Raw genomic sequence first — 18,906 nt, forward strand, 5'->3', positions numbered from 1 at the left:
CCAATCTGCCCTGCAACCGCCTCACTGCCCTCACCTGAGCTTCCCCGCCCATCTCCCTCATCAGCCACTCTCTCTATATATACCGGCTCAGACAGCTGTTGTTACCTGAACCTAAACCTGGACCTGCTTACCTACCAGCATACCTGTACCTGCCTGTCTGGACTTGGGTTCCTTCCCATGTTTCCACTCTCCCTCACTATCGCCCAAGGGTGTTTTTTTAAATAGTTTATTTAGCTTAAGTAGGAGACTTTTTTTCAACCCATAAAGGAACACTTCATCCTTCAGCTTATCAGAAAAGTTCACTTTCAAAATCAGGTTTACAGGCATTAATTTAAATACCTGGTTAAAGCAGGAGGATAATCCAGTAGAGCAATATTTCCTGTAGTTAATCAGGTGTCTCCTGGGAAATAAGGGTGGCTACCCGGGTGGATATCTCAGTGGATGGCTAATTATCATTATTATTATCACATTTGTGGATGGACATTGTAGGAAATCAAGTGTAAGCACAGTCGGAAACAAGGAAATGGAAGTACATAAACACCATTGTTAACTTTCTTCAAGGAATCCAAGGTTGTTTCCCAAAAAACAATGAGCATTAAAATGAACTACAGCATATAAAAGGTGATCAGTCACTGTTTTTGTGTGTCTGTAGAGGAGAAAGGTGGAGATTTTAAGAGCTGTGTGATCACAAAAAAATCACGACATTAACATTTGTTTAAGTAAATACGTAAATGCAAGTAAAAGGAGGATATCAGTCATTAAACTTGATTGATGGCAACAGGAATTCCCCTCATTTCATCTGATTTCCAGGATAAAGCTCAACTATTTCCGTGTTACTGGTTCACAAAAAAAAAAAAGTCAAGGAAGCCACAAAGTAGAGGGCTGATAAGGAGGCAGCTGATGTGGTGAAACCATTGCATCAGGTGATACGACTGACTGGTCACAGAAGTTGAGTCATCTAGTTAGTAAAAGAGTGCCAGCCAGCTCTGACAATGACTTCTGTCTGTGCGTCTAAATACAGACGACAAACATTTATACTGGCGGGGAGGGGACAGCTGTGGCATTGCGTCACCACACCTACATGACTCACGCTTGTGCACCTTGAGGATTGACCGCTATGTGAGCTAAAGCGAGTATGTAAGGGTGTAATTTCCACTCACTTTTCAAAATGTTGTCTTTGTCCAGCTCACTTTATAGTTTCAGTTTGATTCATTCACTAAAAGATCAATAAACTGCATCCTCCGACTGTCCGGCTTGATCAAAATGTTAAAATGTCCATCTGAGACGCCTTCGGTTGTCACTCTGTGCTCACAACATTTACAAGCAGTAGCAAGTGATTTGTAGGCTACTATTGGCCCTGGAGTTGTTGGGGCTGTGTTCAGCTTGTGAGGAAGCCTGCAGACAAGACTTAGGGCTTAATAAACGTCACCCCCGACTCTTCTGCATTGTCTGGTAGAAGGCAGAGCTCTTGCAGCTGCAGAGAAATGTTCAAATTCATTCCTGTTGGTAGGAAACACCTCCACTGATGATGAGGAGGATACATAGCGGGAAGATGCCGCCTTGGAGAGCAGGTTCACTGGGAATGTCCCCAAACGTCTCTCCACTTTGTCCGGACATTTGACAAAAAGTCCCACGTCAGGCCGAAAGCATCCAGAAGTTACTGCAGCCCGTTTGACGCGTGTTTGAACAATCAGATGTTTGTGTTGCCGGTTTGTATCAGTGCTACAAATCAATCTAGATAAAAGATGTGTGTGCATGTATTACTGCTAACTAACATTAGAACTGCTGTTTCAGAGAAAGACATCAAACATACAGAACAGCCAATAGTGCAGAAAAACATGGTGTAAATAGATAAAACAACATCACAGTGACTACTATTACATTTCTGGTATTTTCTTCAAGGATCCTCCAACACTCATATTGCCAAGTTGAATGCAAACATCAGCAAAATGAGTTGGATTCATCCTCTGGAGAAGATGAATGTCTGTACAATATTTACAATTGTTTTATCCCGTGTAGCGTATCATGGCACACATTCTTGCTAGGACAGTCTCTGCGCTTCTATTGCTCCAAGATTTAAAAGCCACTGTGTGTAGGATTTGGAAATGTCTGACTTTGGAGCCTCCCAGTGGTCGTTTTACTGTGAAAGAGACACTACGGCAGAAGGCAGCATGCGTCGTGTCGTCAGAAAATGAAATGCAAATACAATAATCAAAACAATGACAATGTGAAACATAATGTGCAAACCGTTCTTACTCACAACTGTACACATTACAAGATGATAATGTAACTGTGGAAAATCCCCTCCAATACCCAGCTTCTCCCTGCCTGGCTTCCTGATGTGAAGGCGTTCGGTAAAAGTCAGGCCTGAAATCTAGACAGGAAGTCGGCTCACCTGTCAGTGGCCTCACGGAGGCGGTAGGTTGATGCTTCCTTTTTTGGACATTCAAGTTCCCCAGAGGATGAATCCTACTGACTGCGGTGATCCCCTGACTTTTAACTTCGGCATTTGTGGCTTTCAGTGAAATATCTAAACAATTATCTAAACAATTATCTATGTTTAGATAATAAACAACCTCCTTAGGATGGATTGTAATAACTTTGGTGATTCTCTGACTTTTCATCTAGCGCCACCATGAAGTCAAAATTTCTATTTGTCAAACACTATGACTAAATACCTACAGCGGCACTAATTAGCTAACACATTAACATAATTGTCTTGAATTTTCTGTGGCTGGCGATAACAACCACAAGTTTGTCATTAGCAAAACTAGCAGCATTCCCATCAGCCTAAGTATGTATTAGTAATGTTAAGCGTATTTATAATATAAGGTCTCATAAGGAGTGTTTATTAATGTTTTTGTCAACAACTTTAACTCCTCCCGTAAAGCATTTTTACTGGTATATATAAACAGATGATAGCGGTACTTTGCGTTTAGTGCTAGCTAGCGAATGTTAGCCTGCTAACACGCTAAACTAAAATGGTGAACATTATATCCGCTTGGCATCAGCATGTCATTGTTATTGTGAGCATGCGTAAGCTAGGGCTAACATTTAGCTCAAAGCACCGCTGTGCCTGAGTAGCTACAGCCTCACAGAGCAGTTAGCATGGCTGTAGACTTGTTTGAATGTTAACAAATAATCATTTAACTTTGTTAAAATCATGAAGGGTTCGACCTGAAACTGTCACACGTGAGCATTTCAACTGTTGTACAAATGTCAGCATGCTGACATGCTAAACTAAGATGGTGAACATGCTAAACTATACCTTCTACACATCAGCATGTTAGCATGCTGCTGCTAGCATTTAGCTCAAGTACAGCCTCACAGAGCTCCTAGCATGGCTGTAGAGTCTTGTTTCTTTAATAGTTTGGATTGGGAATGATCAATAACCAAACCAAGCTACTCCTTAAAAAATCTCAAAACGCAACTTGTTTATTTGAAATTATTTGTGCATTGCCGTCATGTTTGTGTTGACTTCTTCCTTTCGGTTTTGCGATATTCAGACGTTTAGCCCAACACGAGGAAGTGAAAGAGGCAAATCTGTATATATGACAACACTTTGTGTGTTTCTAAATATAAGGCTGCAAAACCTTTATATGCGCCAGGTACAGAAGGGGAGGAGACAGTTACAGCATGACATTGCATCACAGCAGGTCTGCTCTGGTGGTGTCGTCACGCTACGTGAGCTGCTCTGGCTGCAGATCAACGTCCACAGGATGTTATTGTTTATCAGCTGGATCCTAGGCAGCCAGTGAAAGTACAGTTTCATGTCATACTGCAGTAAACGGGGGACACGATGACGGGGGATAAGACCAGGAGAGACTCACATACAACCTGTTTTAAGGCGCTGCGAAGATCTGGGTGATTAACATGTTCAACAAACTGGTCTCTCAATAAGATAGCAGAGTTAGGTAGTGCCAGGGGAGCATTTCTCATAATTTTTTCCATAAGCTCGAATAAAGCATGGGAGTGTTCCTGCAATGACTCGCCCTGTAGTTGCTTTTTGGAAAGACAGTGGACATCCATACACTTCCTGCAGTATATAGACAAAATCCTCTCTGGGTCCTCACGCTCCTGTTTAGGCCTGTACTTGATCTCATCTTTGGCAGACCCTTCCAAGTGATCATAAATGAAGTATGCCTGATCTATGGGGGCTAGATGTCGGGCCCGCATACTAGCACGGACCTCTTCAACCCACCCTACTCTACCCATACGCGCTTTCCCACTAAACAGGGGGCATTTTCTCTCTCTGGGCACGTAGAGGAGGCGTTCAGAGGCTGCACCAACGCCAAATTGTGACAACGCCACCCTGGGAATCATTTACTTTACAGATTCTTATAATAAGATAAGCAGAGACATGAGTTTCCAGTTTAAAATTGATGGTTCTTTATTTAGACAAAATGTAGTTGGGGCGTTAGATATTTTAAAATCCTCAACATACCACCATAATAAGAGTCAGTACCAGTACAGGAAGGGGTGACAGGGAAACCTACAGGAGTGAGGGGAGGGGGAGTCAGCACCACCAAGGAGGGGAGAGGATCACACACACACTGCAATACATATCTACACTACATATTAAAGGAAAGGGCACAGGAATTTGAGATAGCATGCAGCCAAAAGAAAGCAGAGAGGGGGAACCCTCCACCTAGTGACTCACCACCTGTAAGCACAAGGCAACCAAACTGTACTGGAAACTAACAAAACCCCAAATTATAATCAGGACAATGTACTTAAAGTATTAAAAGTACTCATTGTGCAGTAAAAATGTCCCCTGTGACTGTTCTACTATTATATTAGTAACTGAAGCTGTCAGATAAACATAGTGAAGTATTTCCCTCTGAGATGTAGTGTAGTACTACAAGTTTGTACAGTGAGTAAATGTACTTAATTACATTCTGCCACTGATCGGAGAGCACTTTCACTTAAAGACTTTTGGAGGTTTCCATGCTCAGTGATGCTCAGAGGAAACACCGCCCGCTGCAGAGGGGCGGGGTCAGATGCTGATGTTTCTCTCTCCCGCTCACTGATTCAGTAAAAGGAAATACTCGGGTTAAGGGTTTTCCAGCAACAGGATGCACAGGCCTTCATGTATAGATACTGTATATATACCGGCTGCTATGGAGCGGCTGGTCAGAGTCTAACCTGTCCGGCTTCAGGATGCCATGGCTCTGTCTGAAAATGGTAATTCTGACTGGGAACCAGAGGGAGCGCACTTTCACTCAGAGACACACTTCCGTTTCACGCTGAAAGTCTCTCTCAGTGTTTAAAACTGTTTTTTTTTAAATGTTTGTAGATCTCCATCGGCTCGCTGCTGATTTTCAACGACCGCACCTCTTCTTCTTCTTCTTCTTCTTCTTCTTCTTCTGCGGGGAGCTCCAGATGCATCAGCGAGGACGAGCTGAATAACCGCACTGACAAGTTTCAGAGGAGCTACTGGGACAAGCTGAGCGTTTCTAAAAACCTGGTGCCGGTGCGGGGACCGCGGACGTGCGCGCAGACGGCCAAAGAAATTCACGGAGACCTGAACAACCGCTCCCTGTCCCCGTGGACGTACAGGTACGTGACGGCGTGCAGCTACGGAGACCGCGGGGGTTCAAAAACAGAAACCACAACAGTGGTGGGACTCCTGACAACCCCTCACAACTAGTAGGCTACTTAAGTAAAAGTATCAATACCACAAGGTAGAAATACTCCAAAAAGTAAAACGGTCTGCTAAAATTTTACTAGAGTAAAGTATTAAAATAAAAATATACTTATACTTATCAAAAGTACAGGTACTCATTATGCTAAACCGCACATTTTAGAATCATATATAAATATTATTAAGTTTATTTATTGATGCATTAATGTGTTAATCATTTTAATGGTGCAGATGGTACAGGTGGAGCTAATACTAACGACTTTATGTACTTTATCTGCTGGGTAGCTTGTTGATTTGCCCCCTTATCTTATCTTATCTTATTCTAACTGTTAATAATACTTCATAATGTATTTGTCGACTGTATTTTGTATTATTAATCTGAATCTGCAAAGTAGCTATGTGTGTTGAATTAATATAGTGGAGTAAAAAGTACAATGTTTCCTTCTGAAATAGTACTAAAGTACAGTCCTTGAGTAAATGTACTTTACTTACTGTAAGTAATAGTTGTAATTATGGCCGCAATACCAGTTACCAGTTAATCATTTATGAATCATAGATTTTATTTCACGTCCAGCTGGTTGACACAGAACGAACTGCAGACTCTTGACTGATGTGTAGAAACTCAGAGGGTTTTCTTTACTCCTGATGTTGCAGCCTGCTGCTCTGATTAATACGCTATGTAAGTAATCAATCATCAATCAAGCGTGAAGTGCAGGAAACATGACATGTATTGCTCAGCTGCTCCTTCGTTGGAGGAGCGTCATGCTGCTGCCACTCTTTTGGTGTCTCTCTCTAATATCATATATTATTCTTTAAATGGAACTGAGCCATTGTTATGATTATTTTTTGTTATTATTATTATTTTCAACAATTCACAATAGAGAACAATTACAAACAAACATCATGCTGATTCAGCAAAAAAAATCAAGGCGACAAACTCATTGTGATTGGTCGAGAGCTGCTTCGTTGATTGAGTTGTGAGTCGTTGATGTCTGTTCTGTCTCCTTCAGCCTAAACCGGGACGTGGACAGGTTCCCACACGAGATCGCCTTTGCAGAGTGCCTTTGTCAGGGCTGCATCATCAACCAGCATGAAGAGCTGAGCTTCAACTCTGTGCCTTTGTTTGCTCCGCTGATGGTCCTGAGGAAGACTCGGTGCCCACGAGACCCCAACAAATATGTGGTGAAAAAGGATTTTATTAAAGTCCCTGTGGCCTGCACCTGTGCTGTGCCCAAGTACGCTAAATGATCAATGATCATCTAATCATATGCTCACATCGGTGCCTTTTCTCTTTATTAACCAAGTTAACCGTAAGAATTCATCTTGTATGCTAATAGGCTAAACTAAAATGGTAAACTTGGCGAACATAATATATTAAACCAAAAGATTTCATACATTAGCAACAAAATACTCTTCACAACACTAATCACCTATTTATTTTTTAGAGTAGTAGTTTGCACTTACTGATCAATGTGAAATATCACCAAAGAAGAGAATCATTATATGTTCATTTTATGCCACAACGGCTAGCAGCTAGAAGTGAACAGTTAAAGGAACAGTTCGACATTTTGGAAATAATCTTATTCTTTTTCTTGTTGAGAGTTAGATGAGTAGATCAATACAACTCACATGTCTCTACGCTAAATATGCTACCACCAGCAGCCGGTTAGCTTAGCTTAGCACCATGAGTGGATACAGAGGGAAACAGCTAGCCTGGTTCTTGCTTGAGAAAAAATACTAATGCTAATACTCCATTACAAGTAAAAGTCCTGCTTTCAGAATCCTACTTAAGTAAAAGTACAGTAGTAGTATCATCAGAAAATGTATTGGAAATACTGCTACTAAAAGTACTTGATAGATCAATAATAGAGCAGCATTTTACTAGCTAGTTTTAACTACCTTATATACAGTTAGCTAGTTTTAACTACTTTATATACAGTTAGCTAGTTTTAACTTCTTTATATAAAGTCAGTTAGTTTTAACTACTGTATATACAGTTAGCTAGTTTTAACTACTTTATATACAGTTAGCTAGTTTTAACTGCTTTATATACAGTTAGCTAGTTTTAATTTCTTTATATACAGTTAGCTAGTTTTAACTACCTTATATACAGTTAGCTAGTTTTAACTTCTTTATATAAAGTCAGTTAGTTTTAACTACTTTATATACAGTTAGCTAGTTTTAACTACTTTATATACAGTTAGCTAGTTTTAATTTCTTTATATACAGTTAGCTAGTTTTAACTACTTTATATACAGTTAGCTAGTTTTAATTTCTTTATATACAGTTAGCTAGTTTAGTCCAGTGGTTCCCAGATAAATTAGAGAGGTTGTGAGATGATTAATGGGAGAGGAAAGAAGAAAAAACAAAGTTCTGATACACAAATATGGACTTTTCTCTAATCTTTGAATTTTTGGTGAAATATTGGATACTTTTAACTATTTGGGCTTCAAATAATTATGAAACCATGTGAGAAGTTAAGAGGGGAAATTACTGCTGACAACAACCTGCAATGTGTCGACTGCTTTTTTGTAAGGTGTCAGAAGTCAAAAAGGTTGGGAATGACAGGATTAATCTTCCGGCACATAACCCCAAATAACAACCAAAAATTGACGTTTTTATACATTGTTTTTGTATGGATGAAAAAAACAAGACAACATGTTGCGGTATCAATCTTCTCATCTAATTCTCAGCGTGTGAATAAGTATATTTCACAAAATGTTAAACTATTCCCTTTAAAATAGGACAGTATTAGGCACATGCACGTTATGTACAAGTTACATACAGGTTACATTAATCTTTAAACCACACTTTGATTAATTACTTTTCACTGTAAAGCAAACTTCCTCATTGAGTACTGGAGCTTGTTGAGTTTATGTGCTGGGTGTTTCAGATGAAGTAAGCCTCATTAGGCTAAATGTGAAGATTCCTACAGTGTTTTGTTTTTGTTTTCAATATACTTTTTAAAAGATATATTTTTATTTATATAGTATTTTTAATGTTTTTTTTTTATTTTTATTAAATTAATTTTTAATTGTGATCAAGAAGGTAATGAAGGTTTGATGAAGGCGGCCAGTGAATTAAGTTGTGTTTGTTTTAAAACTCATTTGGCAAACTGTGCATGTTGGCCTCTGCTGGATAAAGGGTGTAATACAACTCTGGAGGTTAAAATGTGACTAGTTAATCTACAAGTTTAGATTGATTACTAGATTGTCTTACACTGTAGGACATTTTACGTTGTACTGTTGAAGCTTTTTTGTTTTTATTTTGTAGCCCCTGATCCTGAGGCGTAAACTCAGAGGGGACAAAGCTACTAACATGAGACTTGTCAGATTTGTAATGGCATGTCCCTTCATTGGTCCAGTGAAGTAGTTGAATTTAGGCTTTTTTTGTCCTTTGTAGGCTACATTGTGAAAGCACAAACAATTGACTCCTATGCTGCTGCTCGTTTCATCTGAAATAGTTGTTCAACTCTGTTTTTGTTCTTTTTTTCATTTGGAACTACTTTAACTTTTTAACAATAAAACAAATAAGAGGGTTTCTTTGAGTCATTTGTCCTGTTACGCCTTTTGTATTGTATTTTTATCTCCTCACCTGCATCTAAATTGCAGCCAAGCATTTAAGGTCTTCCATGTAAAACTACAATCAGAAATGAATGTGATCTATCATATAAATTATAGCCATTTGAAGGCTACATACTTGATTAATAATATAATCCATAGATAACCACCCAAAATGTATTATTAATGGCTTCTGTACTTGATTATTCTTTGTCCTGGGGGATAATCATACTCTTAGTTTTGGAACTACAGCTCCCTTAATTTGGGGTATGTAAACAGGAAGTGTTGCCATTGAGTCATTAGCTGTGGGCTACAACATGAGCCTCATTTATTTTAGCCAATATTTGTTTACATCTTGGCAAGTTGGCACCATTAAAAGTATGCTGAACTGGCACTTCCTGTTTGGACTGTGCCCATGGATGTACAGACAACTATCACTGGATTAGTTTTATACTGAAGAAAATATAATGATTCTCAGGCATGTTCTGGAGGTATGAAGAGCGTCTTTCTTCTCTGTTTTCTGAGCAGATTTATGGACCTTTATGGATGGTGACATCAGAGACGATAAAATGAATAATATAAAACAATAATAACAATAAAAATGTGCTTATCATGTCCGTGTGTTCAGATCTGACTGAGTTATGACTGAGAAGGAGCAATATTTTGATGCAAATTGTGGAAAGCAGGTGCTTTTATAATTACATTTATCGTCCTGTACTTAAGTACAAATCTGAGGCTTTGATTAGTCAACTACTTGGTTGACAGATCATTAATTGGCAACAATTGTTTGAGTCATAATTCATGTAAAATCTTTTACATTTGCTGCTTTTCCTTTGAACGATTTTAATAATTGTAATGTATTAATAATGTTGAGCTTTGGACTGTTGGGTCATTGGGGTCTGGGTCATTGTGACGGCATTTCTCAATATTTAGCATATTAATCTATAATGAAAATAATCATTAGTTGCAGTCTGACACAAAATAGTTCAAAATGAGTTTTTAATATTCTGTACAATATTCAACATCTTATGTCTGTAACAACTTAGAATAAGTGACATTAACACAGCGTTGCTTGAAAATATATAAACAAACATTTTCTCGACCATTTATTTGTCATTTATTAGACACACGAATGACTAAACGAAACACTGTGAGCTCTTCATCAAGCCGGTTTTGTCACGTTATTCAGATGCAGTGTACAAAATGTCCACTTGGTGTCTCTGCATGACAACAGGACGGAAAAGAGGGTTTTAAAAATCTCCCTCTGTGAGACACTCAGCATGTCGGCTGAAGTCAATGAGACCAAGAACATCCACATTCAGTCATTTGACACACATAATAAATATATTTCTTTGTTGTCGCACATTACAGGAGAAGATATTAGTGTTAATTAACATTTTATCATAATTAACTTACATGTTTATCTAACAACCGTTTTAAACAAATATCTGTTGACAGGTACAATATAAAAACACTGTGTGGTGGACGGCATGTTTGAAATAAATAAACTTGTGCCTCCCTGAACAGTGTTATAAAGTGCTGTAGACATAAAAAGATGGATAAATTCATTATACCACCAAAGGAAAACCAAACCGAGACATTAAGTGAGAAAGGTAGTAAAAGTATAAACTTAAAACGACATTATAAACAACAGAATTATAGAAAATCACACCTTTTTTCACCATGTGGATAAGTTCCTTTCTAATAGCCTGTTGCCTAGCCTAGCAGCCTGTTGTTCTGCCATGATGGTAGAAAGCAAAAAATGTACAAAAATAAATATCTAACACTTTACTATAAAGGTACAAAACACGTGATTTAAACATAAAGTTTAAATCATTAAGAAATGATAAAGTCAGTGTGAGTTTACGTGATTAGTTAACAGCTGGATGATCAGTTAATGAAAGATATGTCAAAGTTACTTCCTGTAAATGTCACCAGATTGGCTGCAGTCCAGCTACAGAACCAGATTTCTGTATGTAACATAACATGTGAGTCACACCCACATTTCTGACTCAACATTAACACAAAACCGTTGATGTTAAACGTGCCCTGGAGTGCCCCAGATGTGTAAACCTCCTCCTCCCAGATGTTTTTGGTTTTAGTGCATCGTTCTCGACTGTGCAACACCCCCAAAAAAACGTAATAATAACATTGAAAAAACCTCTTGCTTGTAAATGTGACATAAACAACAGCTGGTGAAATGTTTGGGTCTGAAATTCTATGTAACTGTGACTGTGAGTTGATATTCATTAATGTTTAATGACATAAACTCATAGCGACTTGATTATTTCTTAATTGTGTGCAACAGGAAATCACTGGAGGGTCTGACCACTGCCTGTTTTGTTTTTTTCTTGCACTGGTAAATCTTTTTCCTTTGCTGTGTTTTTATTTCCCAGCAAAGCGCATTGAACTGCCCTGGTGGAATTTGCTACACAAATGAAGCTGCACCTGAACTCGCAGAGACCAAACTGGTTTTAATCCTCCATCTGATTCAGACGGCAAACAATCAAACAAAATGTCAAAAGTAACAGCTTTCCCAGCTTTACTGGGATCACTGGGATTAGTAACCGTAATATGTAGCTACTGAAACTGTAAACCTGACCTGAAAAAAGGAATCACATTACTATAACAAGTTACTGCCCAACACTGTTGAGTCATGCATTATTCAGGAATGTGTTTTGTATCATTATTATAAAGTGTTACACATAAATAAAAGTTATTACTGGATTTTGTAAACATATCATTGTAGGACTGTGAAAGTGGGGATTTTATCTTGAAAGTGACCCAGATCTGTGACTCATCTGTGGCTCACATGTAGCAGGGCGGACACACCTTGGCTTCACAATAAAGTTGTTTAGTTATTCTACAAGTGTTGACTTGTAGCAGCTGCAGACCAACTGATCACTGTTAGTTAAAAGCCAATTATTAACTGTGAGATTACTCCTTTGACTTCACAGCCTTTCAGTCTTCTTTATTGTCACAACACTTTAAATACGTCCAAACCCTTAAAACACACACAGCAAACACACTTAAAGCTCTGGGATGTTTGTTTCCTTCATATCTGTACGTTTAACACACACGACTCTCTGCTCGCTGGGTGGGGTTGTGTACTAATTCAGTCACGGGGCGCAATAAAAGGTTCACTGCGTCTGTAAATAGACTTTGCTTGTTCTTCTTTTCAGTAAAGGTAAATCAGTACATCAGACCCCGGCGTTGAGAAACAAGAGTCACATTTTCACTCATAGCCAAGCCGATGACTTTGAGGAAAGTCCATTATAGCTTCCTGTAAACAGAAGATATATATATGTATATATATATATACATATATGGTAAAACATGATAAAAACAGCATTTTAGCTCCATGTTTTCAGAGTTGTTAAAAGAGGAATTAAAACATTCCTTGCTGTAAAACGAGTTGATCTCAGTGTGACAGTTGTGTTCTCTGTTCAACACTTGAGGTGAAATGGGTTTTTTCAATTGATGTAAACCACATCAATAACAGAATACATTTGAGTTGAGAAAATTCAGTCCTGGTTGTCAATACATTCCTCCAAGTCCTTCTTTAGCTCTCATATCTTTTTTTACAGATCAGCAGCGTGGACCCGGTTTTTTAAAGTCCTTCCAGGCCCACAAACGATCAGTGTGTGCATGTATGGTGGTGGCTATCAGCCCGGAGTAAGCACAGCGACTGTAGTACACGGGAAAGACATGGAAATAATTCCAGTTTGAGGGGCTGGTGAGAGGGATGTTCAAGTAGTGCATACACAACCCCAAATACACATCTTCAATGTAAAGAGCTTTAACATGTCTGGATGCCTCTACAAGCTTTTTAGGGAGGTCCAGAGACAAAACGTAGCCCAGACCCAAAGCATAATGTGGGTACATTGGGTTGGGGTAAATATCCACGGGTACGTACCACTTAGATTTGGGATCTCTCAGGACTGCAGCTGTACCCACCACCAGTCCGCTCATGTAGTTTGTCTTTGGTGCGTTTGACAACATTTTGATGAGGTTTTGCACATTTAGAAACATGTCTGAATCAATCTTCATGGCATAAGAGGCGCTGGAGCAGTAGGCGTCCAGCCACTCCAGCATCACCATGGTCTTGATGGTCAGGTTGTTGTAGGAGTCCATGAAGTCGCTCTGGATCAGGTCTTGATGCTCTTTGCTCTCCTGCAGCAGCTGCTGTTGGAGCTGCTCTGCTCCCTCTCCGGCTTTCAGTCCCAGCAGGAAGAACAGCCCCACCACTCTGTCCTGAACCAGGCCTTCACCTCCCCACGTGCTGCGGATGATGTCACGATGGGCCCTGTTGTGGGGCGCCACAGGGACCATCAGAACCACGAAAGGCTTCTGCTGCTCACATTTATTTGGCTCATTTATAATGAAGTGGTACTCATGGGGGTATGCCACTATGTACGGAGACACGCGAGGAGCCGGTGCCGGCGGCGCAGGTTTGTTTTGTGTCCTCTGCTGAGGCTCCACTGAAGCGCTCGCAGTCTGACGTGGAGTCGTGGCCGTCGACGAGGGGGTCTGTGTGGTGAACCCAGCAGCAGCGGTCGGTTCAGACGCGTTGTGAGAGACTACATTTTGTCTCTGACTTTTAAATGGAATCCGCCATTTATTTAAATTGTAGTGCTTGAACCATTTTGGGCTCCAGTCAGTTGCCATGTCCTTTATGTTTGTGTTGTAAAAGAACAAAACTGCTCCCAACACCAGAATGAAGAAGAGCCAGCGGCACCGCGACCAAGTGAACCATCTCCGGCTTTCTGCCAGCCTCCCACCATCCACCATTCCCTGGCTGAGACGAGAGACGAGACAGTGAGACAGGTTGTGAAAAGGAAAGAAATCTCTTGTCAGTGTTTATGACAAAATACCTTTTCACCAGCACAGGCTGTAAAGGATAAAGGAGTAAATGTTCTCATGTTTTAGCTTCATGTCTTTTCAATCTAAAACATGAGATTTCCGATGCCTTATCTTAACTTTTTAGATAAATGTCCACAACCGTTATTTGCTTCCCTTCCTCTTCTCTGCTTCTTCATGAGACAGAAATGATTCACGAATACATACAATAGAATTAAAAAAGCTTACATACCTTTGTCTTCCCGTAGCAAACCCACTCTCCAGCATGTTGACACTCCCGTATCTATAGATGTGGGTTCTTGTCCTTTTAGATATTTTGAGAAAAAGTTCCAGGATGTTGCTCCACTGAAACATTCATGACAGGACTTGGCATTCAGTTGCAGTCAGCAGTGACTCTTACCTGTCTGTTACAACACAGCGCAGTAGCAAAGATCATTAAGACCATTTTTCCAAACGCTAAACCTACATCCCGCCATGTCTGTAACACTCTGGGTCTCTAGAGTCCCCGGGTTGATCAAGTAACCATAGCTCTGTGTCCTTTTTTTTTTTTACCTGCAAAGGAGCCACACCTTTGTTTGCTCCGCCTCTTATTTTTTCGCCTCAAAGCCAATGAAAAGCTGGAAATCCTCCAGAGGCTCTGGGAACAGCTCTTCTGAGCTGAGCTGCTGCTCCTTTATCACTCGACTGACACCTGTGTGTGTGTGTGTGTGTGTGTGTGTGTGTGTGTGTGTGTGTGAATGAGAAATGGTTTACTCATTGTATGGAGTCTGGCAGCAGGTCGTAACATTTAAGATGAATTACTTTTATTTGTTAACTCACCTTCTGCTCCCTCATAATTAGTGGTGAGGAAGTATTCAGATCCTTTACTTAAGTAAAATGATTAAATATTTATTTGCAAAATGTACTTAAAGTACTAGAAGTATAAGTATTTCTCATGCAGAGTGGCCCCTGTCAATGTTATATTATTATGACTTATCTGTTAATGTGTAAACAGTAGTATAATGCTAATTAACACCAGCAAAAGTCGCTAGATTTGTCGCTAGTAGCTTTTGACAAAAAAAAGTCGGCAATAGGATTTGCAAAGTCGCCAAGTTGGCAACACTGCTGCCAGATGAGCGTCATCTCAGCTTAAGTAAACTTGGTCCTGGATGCTAACAGAGTTTAAGCTAATGTCTGTCCTGTGCTATTTGATTCAGGGAAGTTTACACTCCGGTAACCCAACCGGTCAAACGCAGCGGTTAGTCCACAATAAAAGCCTTTTTTTGTTTTGTTTTGTAACGTTAAAAGTGAAAACATCCCGTTTGAAAATACAAACAATAGAACATAAACAACCTCTCGTTTGTCCGAGTATGTTAGCTGAGCAGCTAAACAGTTAGAATGAGACTAACTAGCTCGGCCTTCTACGCGTATCAACTTGTGAAGTTGCTGACTTTTGGCCTGGGACATGTAGCATTAGCATGATAGCACGATATTATGTATGTAGCCAGCAAGTGCATATTTTGGAATTATTAGTTTTACAGCTGGAGACGTTAAAAATTCAGCCACAGCGCTTTTCAATCGACCCATGGCGCTAACATTAGCTTAATTAGCTGGCTAGCTGACCAAATATGCTAGCGACAGTTCACATCAGCCGATCGTCGATGGCCGCCAGCCGGACATGAGAAGCTGCTTTTGTCTGTGACAGCAGTAAATCAGAAGTGTTTGTCTGGGAGATGTGCAGGTCACTACCTGAGTCCTGCTGTCCTCTGCACCTGGAGTCCTACAAGTCCCACTTTGTTGATGAAGCGATAATAATGTCAAGATCAATCTTTCTTCAAGAGTTTATGAAAGGTGGAGCACAGGATTCGGAGTCAGAAGGTTTTCCATGTGATTACTTACTGTGAATATACTATCTAATTTATTTACTATGTACTATTGAGGTACTGAGGTCCAGAGTCCCTAGTGCAGCCCTACCCCCCACCTAAGAAATTTGACTTAGCCACCAAAAAAGTATTATAGTATAGTATTTTCTATATTGTTTAACTGTTAAGATATAATATAGTATAGTTTCTATGATTTTATGATATAATCTAAATGATTATAATTTCTGTCAGAGAGGTACAAAATCTCTTTTTATGAATTTGTGTTTGGCCTAAAAATATCAGAATCAGCCTTAAAGAAATCCACCATGTTTAATTGATGAGTAACTGTATCATGTTGGTTCCTTCTTAGGTCGTTAAAACCTCGACTTTCGACACGCCTTTAACTCACAACATGAAAGGAATGAACATTTGAGACCAAACACACACACACACACACTTTACACACCGTACAGGCGTCACTCGGCCTGATACAGTAAGTGGTTTTGTTGAGTTGTATGCTTGCCTGTAGATTTTTGCATGTTCGGCTAAACTGCTGTACACTAGAAATGAATTAATCACAATCATGTTATCGCAACGATCGCGAGGTAAACAGTAAAAGCACGACGTCCACGTCACAAAGTGTTCTACCAGGAGAGTAGAGAGTAGAGAAACTTTCTCATAATAATGACTAAGTATTGCAAAATAATGACTTAGTATAACAAAATAATAGGAAACCTTCTCAAAATAATGACTCGGTATCTAAATGAATGAGTTCAGAGAGCTCTTTACAATCTGTGCAACATTAAACATTAATCCCAGCACACCTATTCATCCTGGGACTGAGCACCAAGTGGGAGCCTCTCTTAATGACTCTCAGCCTGTTCAACAGTGAAAAAGAGACTCAGCTGAGCGTCTCTGAGAGTGTCCCACGCTGTACAGCAGTGTGCCGACAGGAGAAGTGGTGCCCAGACTCAACTCGCCTGCCACGCTGGATTAAAAAGCAGCCGTTTCAAGAGCGACAGCCGACTGTGTTGTGTGTACAGACTCGTGACCTCTGAGAGGCGTTGGTTTATGTTTTAACCCACAATCGTTGTTTTCATTCACAGGTGCACACGCTCACATGTTCGCGCTGACGTGGACAGATTCTCGGCAACAGGACATTCTTGCTGCTTATTGGTTGATAAAGTCTGAAATCATTGACTAACCTGGAGATAATGAGTGACCTTCACAAAGAAAAAGACTGCTATTACTGATATTTATTATACTTGGATGGGAATATTGTTTAAAAGGGATATCTTGGATTTTATGGTTTCATTGTGTGTGCTGTCACACATCACCATTCATTAATCTATAAATCAATCAATAAAAAAAACAGGTTTGTATTGTTTATTTCAAAAAACAAAAAAAAATATGTATGTACGGTTTTCACATTGTGTTAGCTTCTCTGTTGTAACAATGAAGAACTCAGACTGGAAAGTTCAAGACACGAGTGCTAACTAATCGTTCGTGATACTGAATCATCCGACTCCTGGTTGGACCGGTTTCTGATCTGAAACGGTCCTCACTGGAAAATAGTTTGATAAGTCGCTCACTACAAAGCCAAATGGGTGGAGATGGACCTGGTCACCCTCACTGGCTGTTCACATTAATGCAAGCTATTATTGATGCTCAAAGGTTAGGTCAAAGTAACCATAAGACTTGCATGGAAGTTTAGATGCTGGTATAGCTAATATTACCTTACTTTTCTCTAATAGTTTTCATAATACCAGCTGACCAGCATGTTCAGTATAGTTTCTGTGACAAATGGCACAGCTAGACTAGATCCAGTGTGCGCTCGAAGATACAAGCTATTTGTGAATTAATCTCAATCATATCTGATTAACCTGATTTGACCTAGGTTCTCAAAGGTTACACATCTGTCTGCTGTTTTTGTCTCCTGTTTGCTCTTTCAATATTTTCCTTTCATGGTGATTTAAATACTATACTGTGTTCACCTTTGCCTTAAATGTACGCTTAGGGACTCCACCTCAAGCAAGAAAAATGAATGCATGTACTACAACAGGCTGGCTGTGAATATAATTTGGACGGAATATGATATGACTCTGCCTTCATCTGATAGGCCATGCATTATGCTATCTTAATCAAATGTTAATGAGTAACCCTTCCAGTAGTGTCGAACCAGCTGCGTGACTTTGAAGAAGAATAAACAGCTCTGAGACTGGCAGCGAGGCAACCAATCAAATGTTTTTTTTCAATGACAATCACATAAAGACTTTCAAGAACACAACTTTTTTTTTCTCACAAAATTCTAAAGGTTTAAAACACAACATTAAACCTAAAACAAGAGAAAACTATTTATATTTACACACAGTTCTACCCCACTGCTGACTTTGGATGCCACGGTTGTGAAACGCTGCATGTCCTCTAGCCTCTCAAAGGTAAAAAGGAAGGGACCCTGGATTTCATCTTTCATCACAAAGCATGTATCTGTGCAGGTTAAACAAACACACATGGTGTGTTAATCATCTGTCAGCAACTTCTCATGATACACACACTGACTACACTTGCTGACTCCACCTGTGTAGTGGTATTCAGGCACACTGTTTGGTGGGGTGAAACTATATTAGCTAGCATCCTAAAACTGAGGTGGCCTACTGCATCCAGACACTGTACTGGGCATGTAATGAGCCTCGAATGGTGTTTATCATTAGTATGAATCGGTTATAATACGGTTATAACAGACAATGCTAACCTTAGCTGAGACAAAACTTTAAATGCTTCACCGAACCACAAATGATACGACGATATTCAGCTGGACCTGGAGGTGGCTCTGCAGGGAGCACCACTTGAATAGTTTAGCACTGGTGTTTAAGGGAAATTCCAGTATTTTTAAACCTGGGGCCCTATTTTTTTTTTTTTTTTTTTTTACAAATGTTGGTGTCTAAATTAGTTAATAGTTAAGCTATGTAATCATACACAAGTTCACTAAAAGTGCTTGTTT

At 39.7% G+C, this 18,906-nt stretch overlaps 2 protein-coding genes across 2 annotated transcripts; one reads left to right on the top strand and one right to left on the bottom strand.

Moving 5' to 3' along the window:
* The first annotated feature begins 5,048 nt into the window (after positions 1 to 5,048).
* Positions 5,049 to 6,892, top strand: LOC139289019 (interleukin-17C-like). Its single transcript, XM_070910517.1, has 3 exons — positions 5,049 to 5,184; positions 5,297 to 5,559; positions 6,655 to 6,892. The coding sequence occupies exons 1-3, from the start codon at positions 5,161 to 5,163 to the stop codon at positions 6,890 to 6,892; spliced, it is 525 nt and encodes a 174-aa protein (XP_070766618.1). The 5' UTR covers positions 5,049 to 5,160.
* A 4,434-nt stretch (positions 6,893 to 11,326) lies between these two features.
* Positions 11,327 to 14,483, bottom strand: LOC139286316 (beta-1,3-galactosyltransferase 1-like). The gene is made up of 2 exons (XM_070907065.1): positions 14,297 to 14,483; positions 11,327 to 14,002 (listed from the first exon to the last, which is right to left on the bottom strand). Exons 1-2 carry the CDS (start codon positions 14,416 to 14,418, stop codon positions 12,793 to 12,795), a joined length of 1,332 nt encoding a protein of 443 aa, XP_070763166.1. The 5' UTR covers positions 14,419 to 14,483; the 3' UTR covers positions 11,327 to 12,792.
* Positions 14,484 to 18,906: the final 4,423 nt, after the last annotated feature.

This window comes from Enoplosus armatus, chromosome 1 (assembly GCF_043641665.1).
Source record: "Enoplosus armatus isolate fEnoArm2 chromosome 1, fEnoArm2.hap1, whole genome shotgun sequence".
Taxonomy (NCBI): Eukaryota; Metazoa; Chordata; class Actinopteri; order Centrarchiformes; family Enoplosidae; genus Enoplosus; species Enoplosus armatus.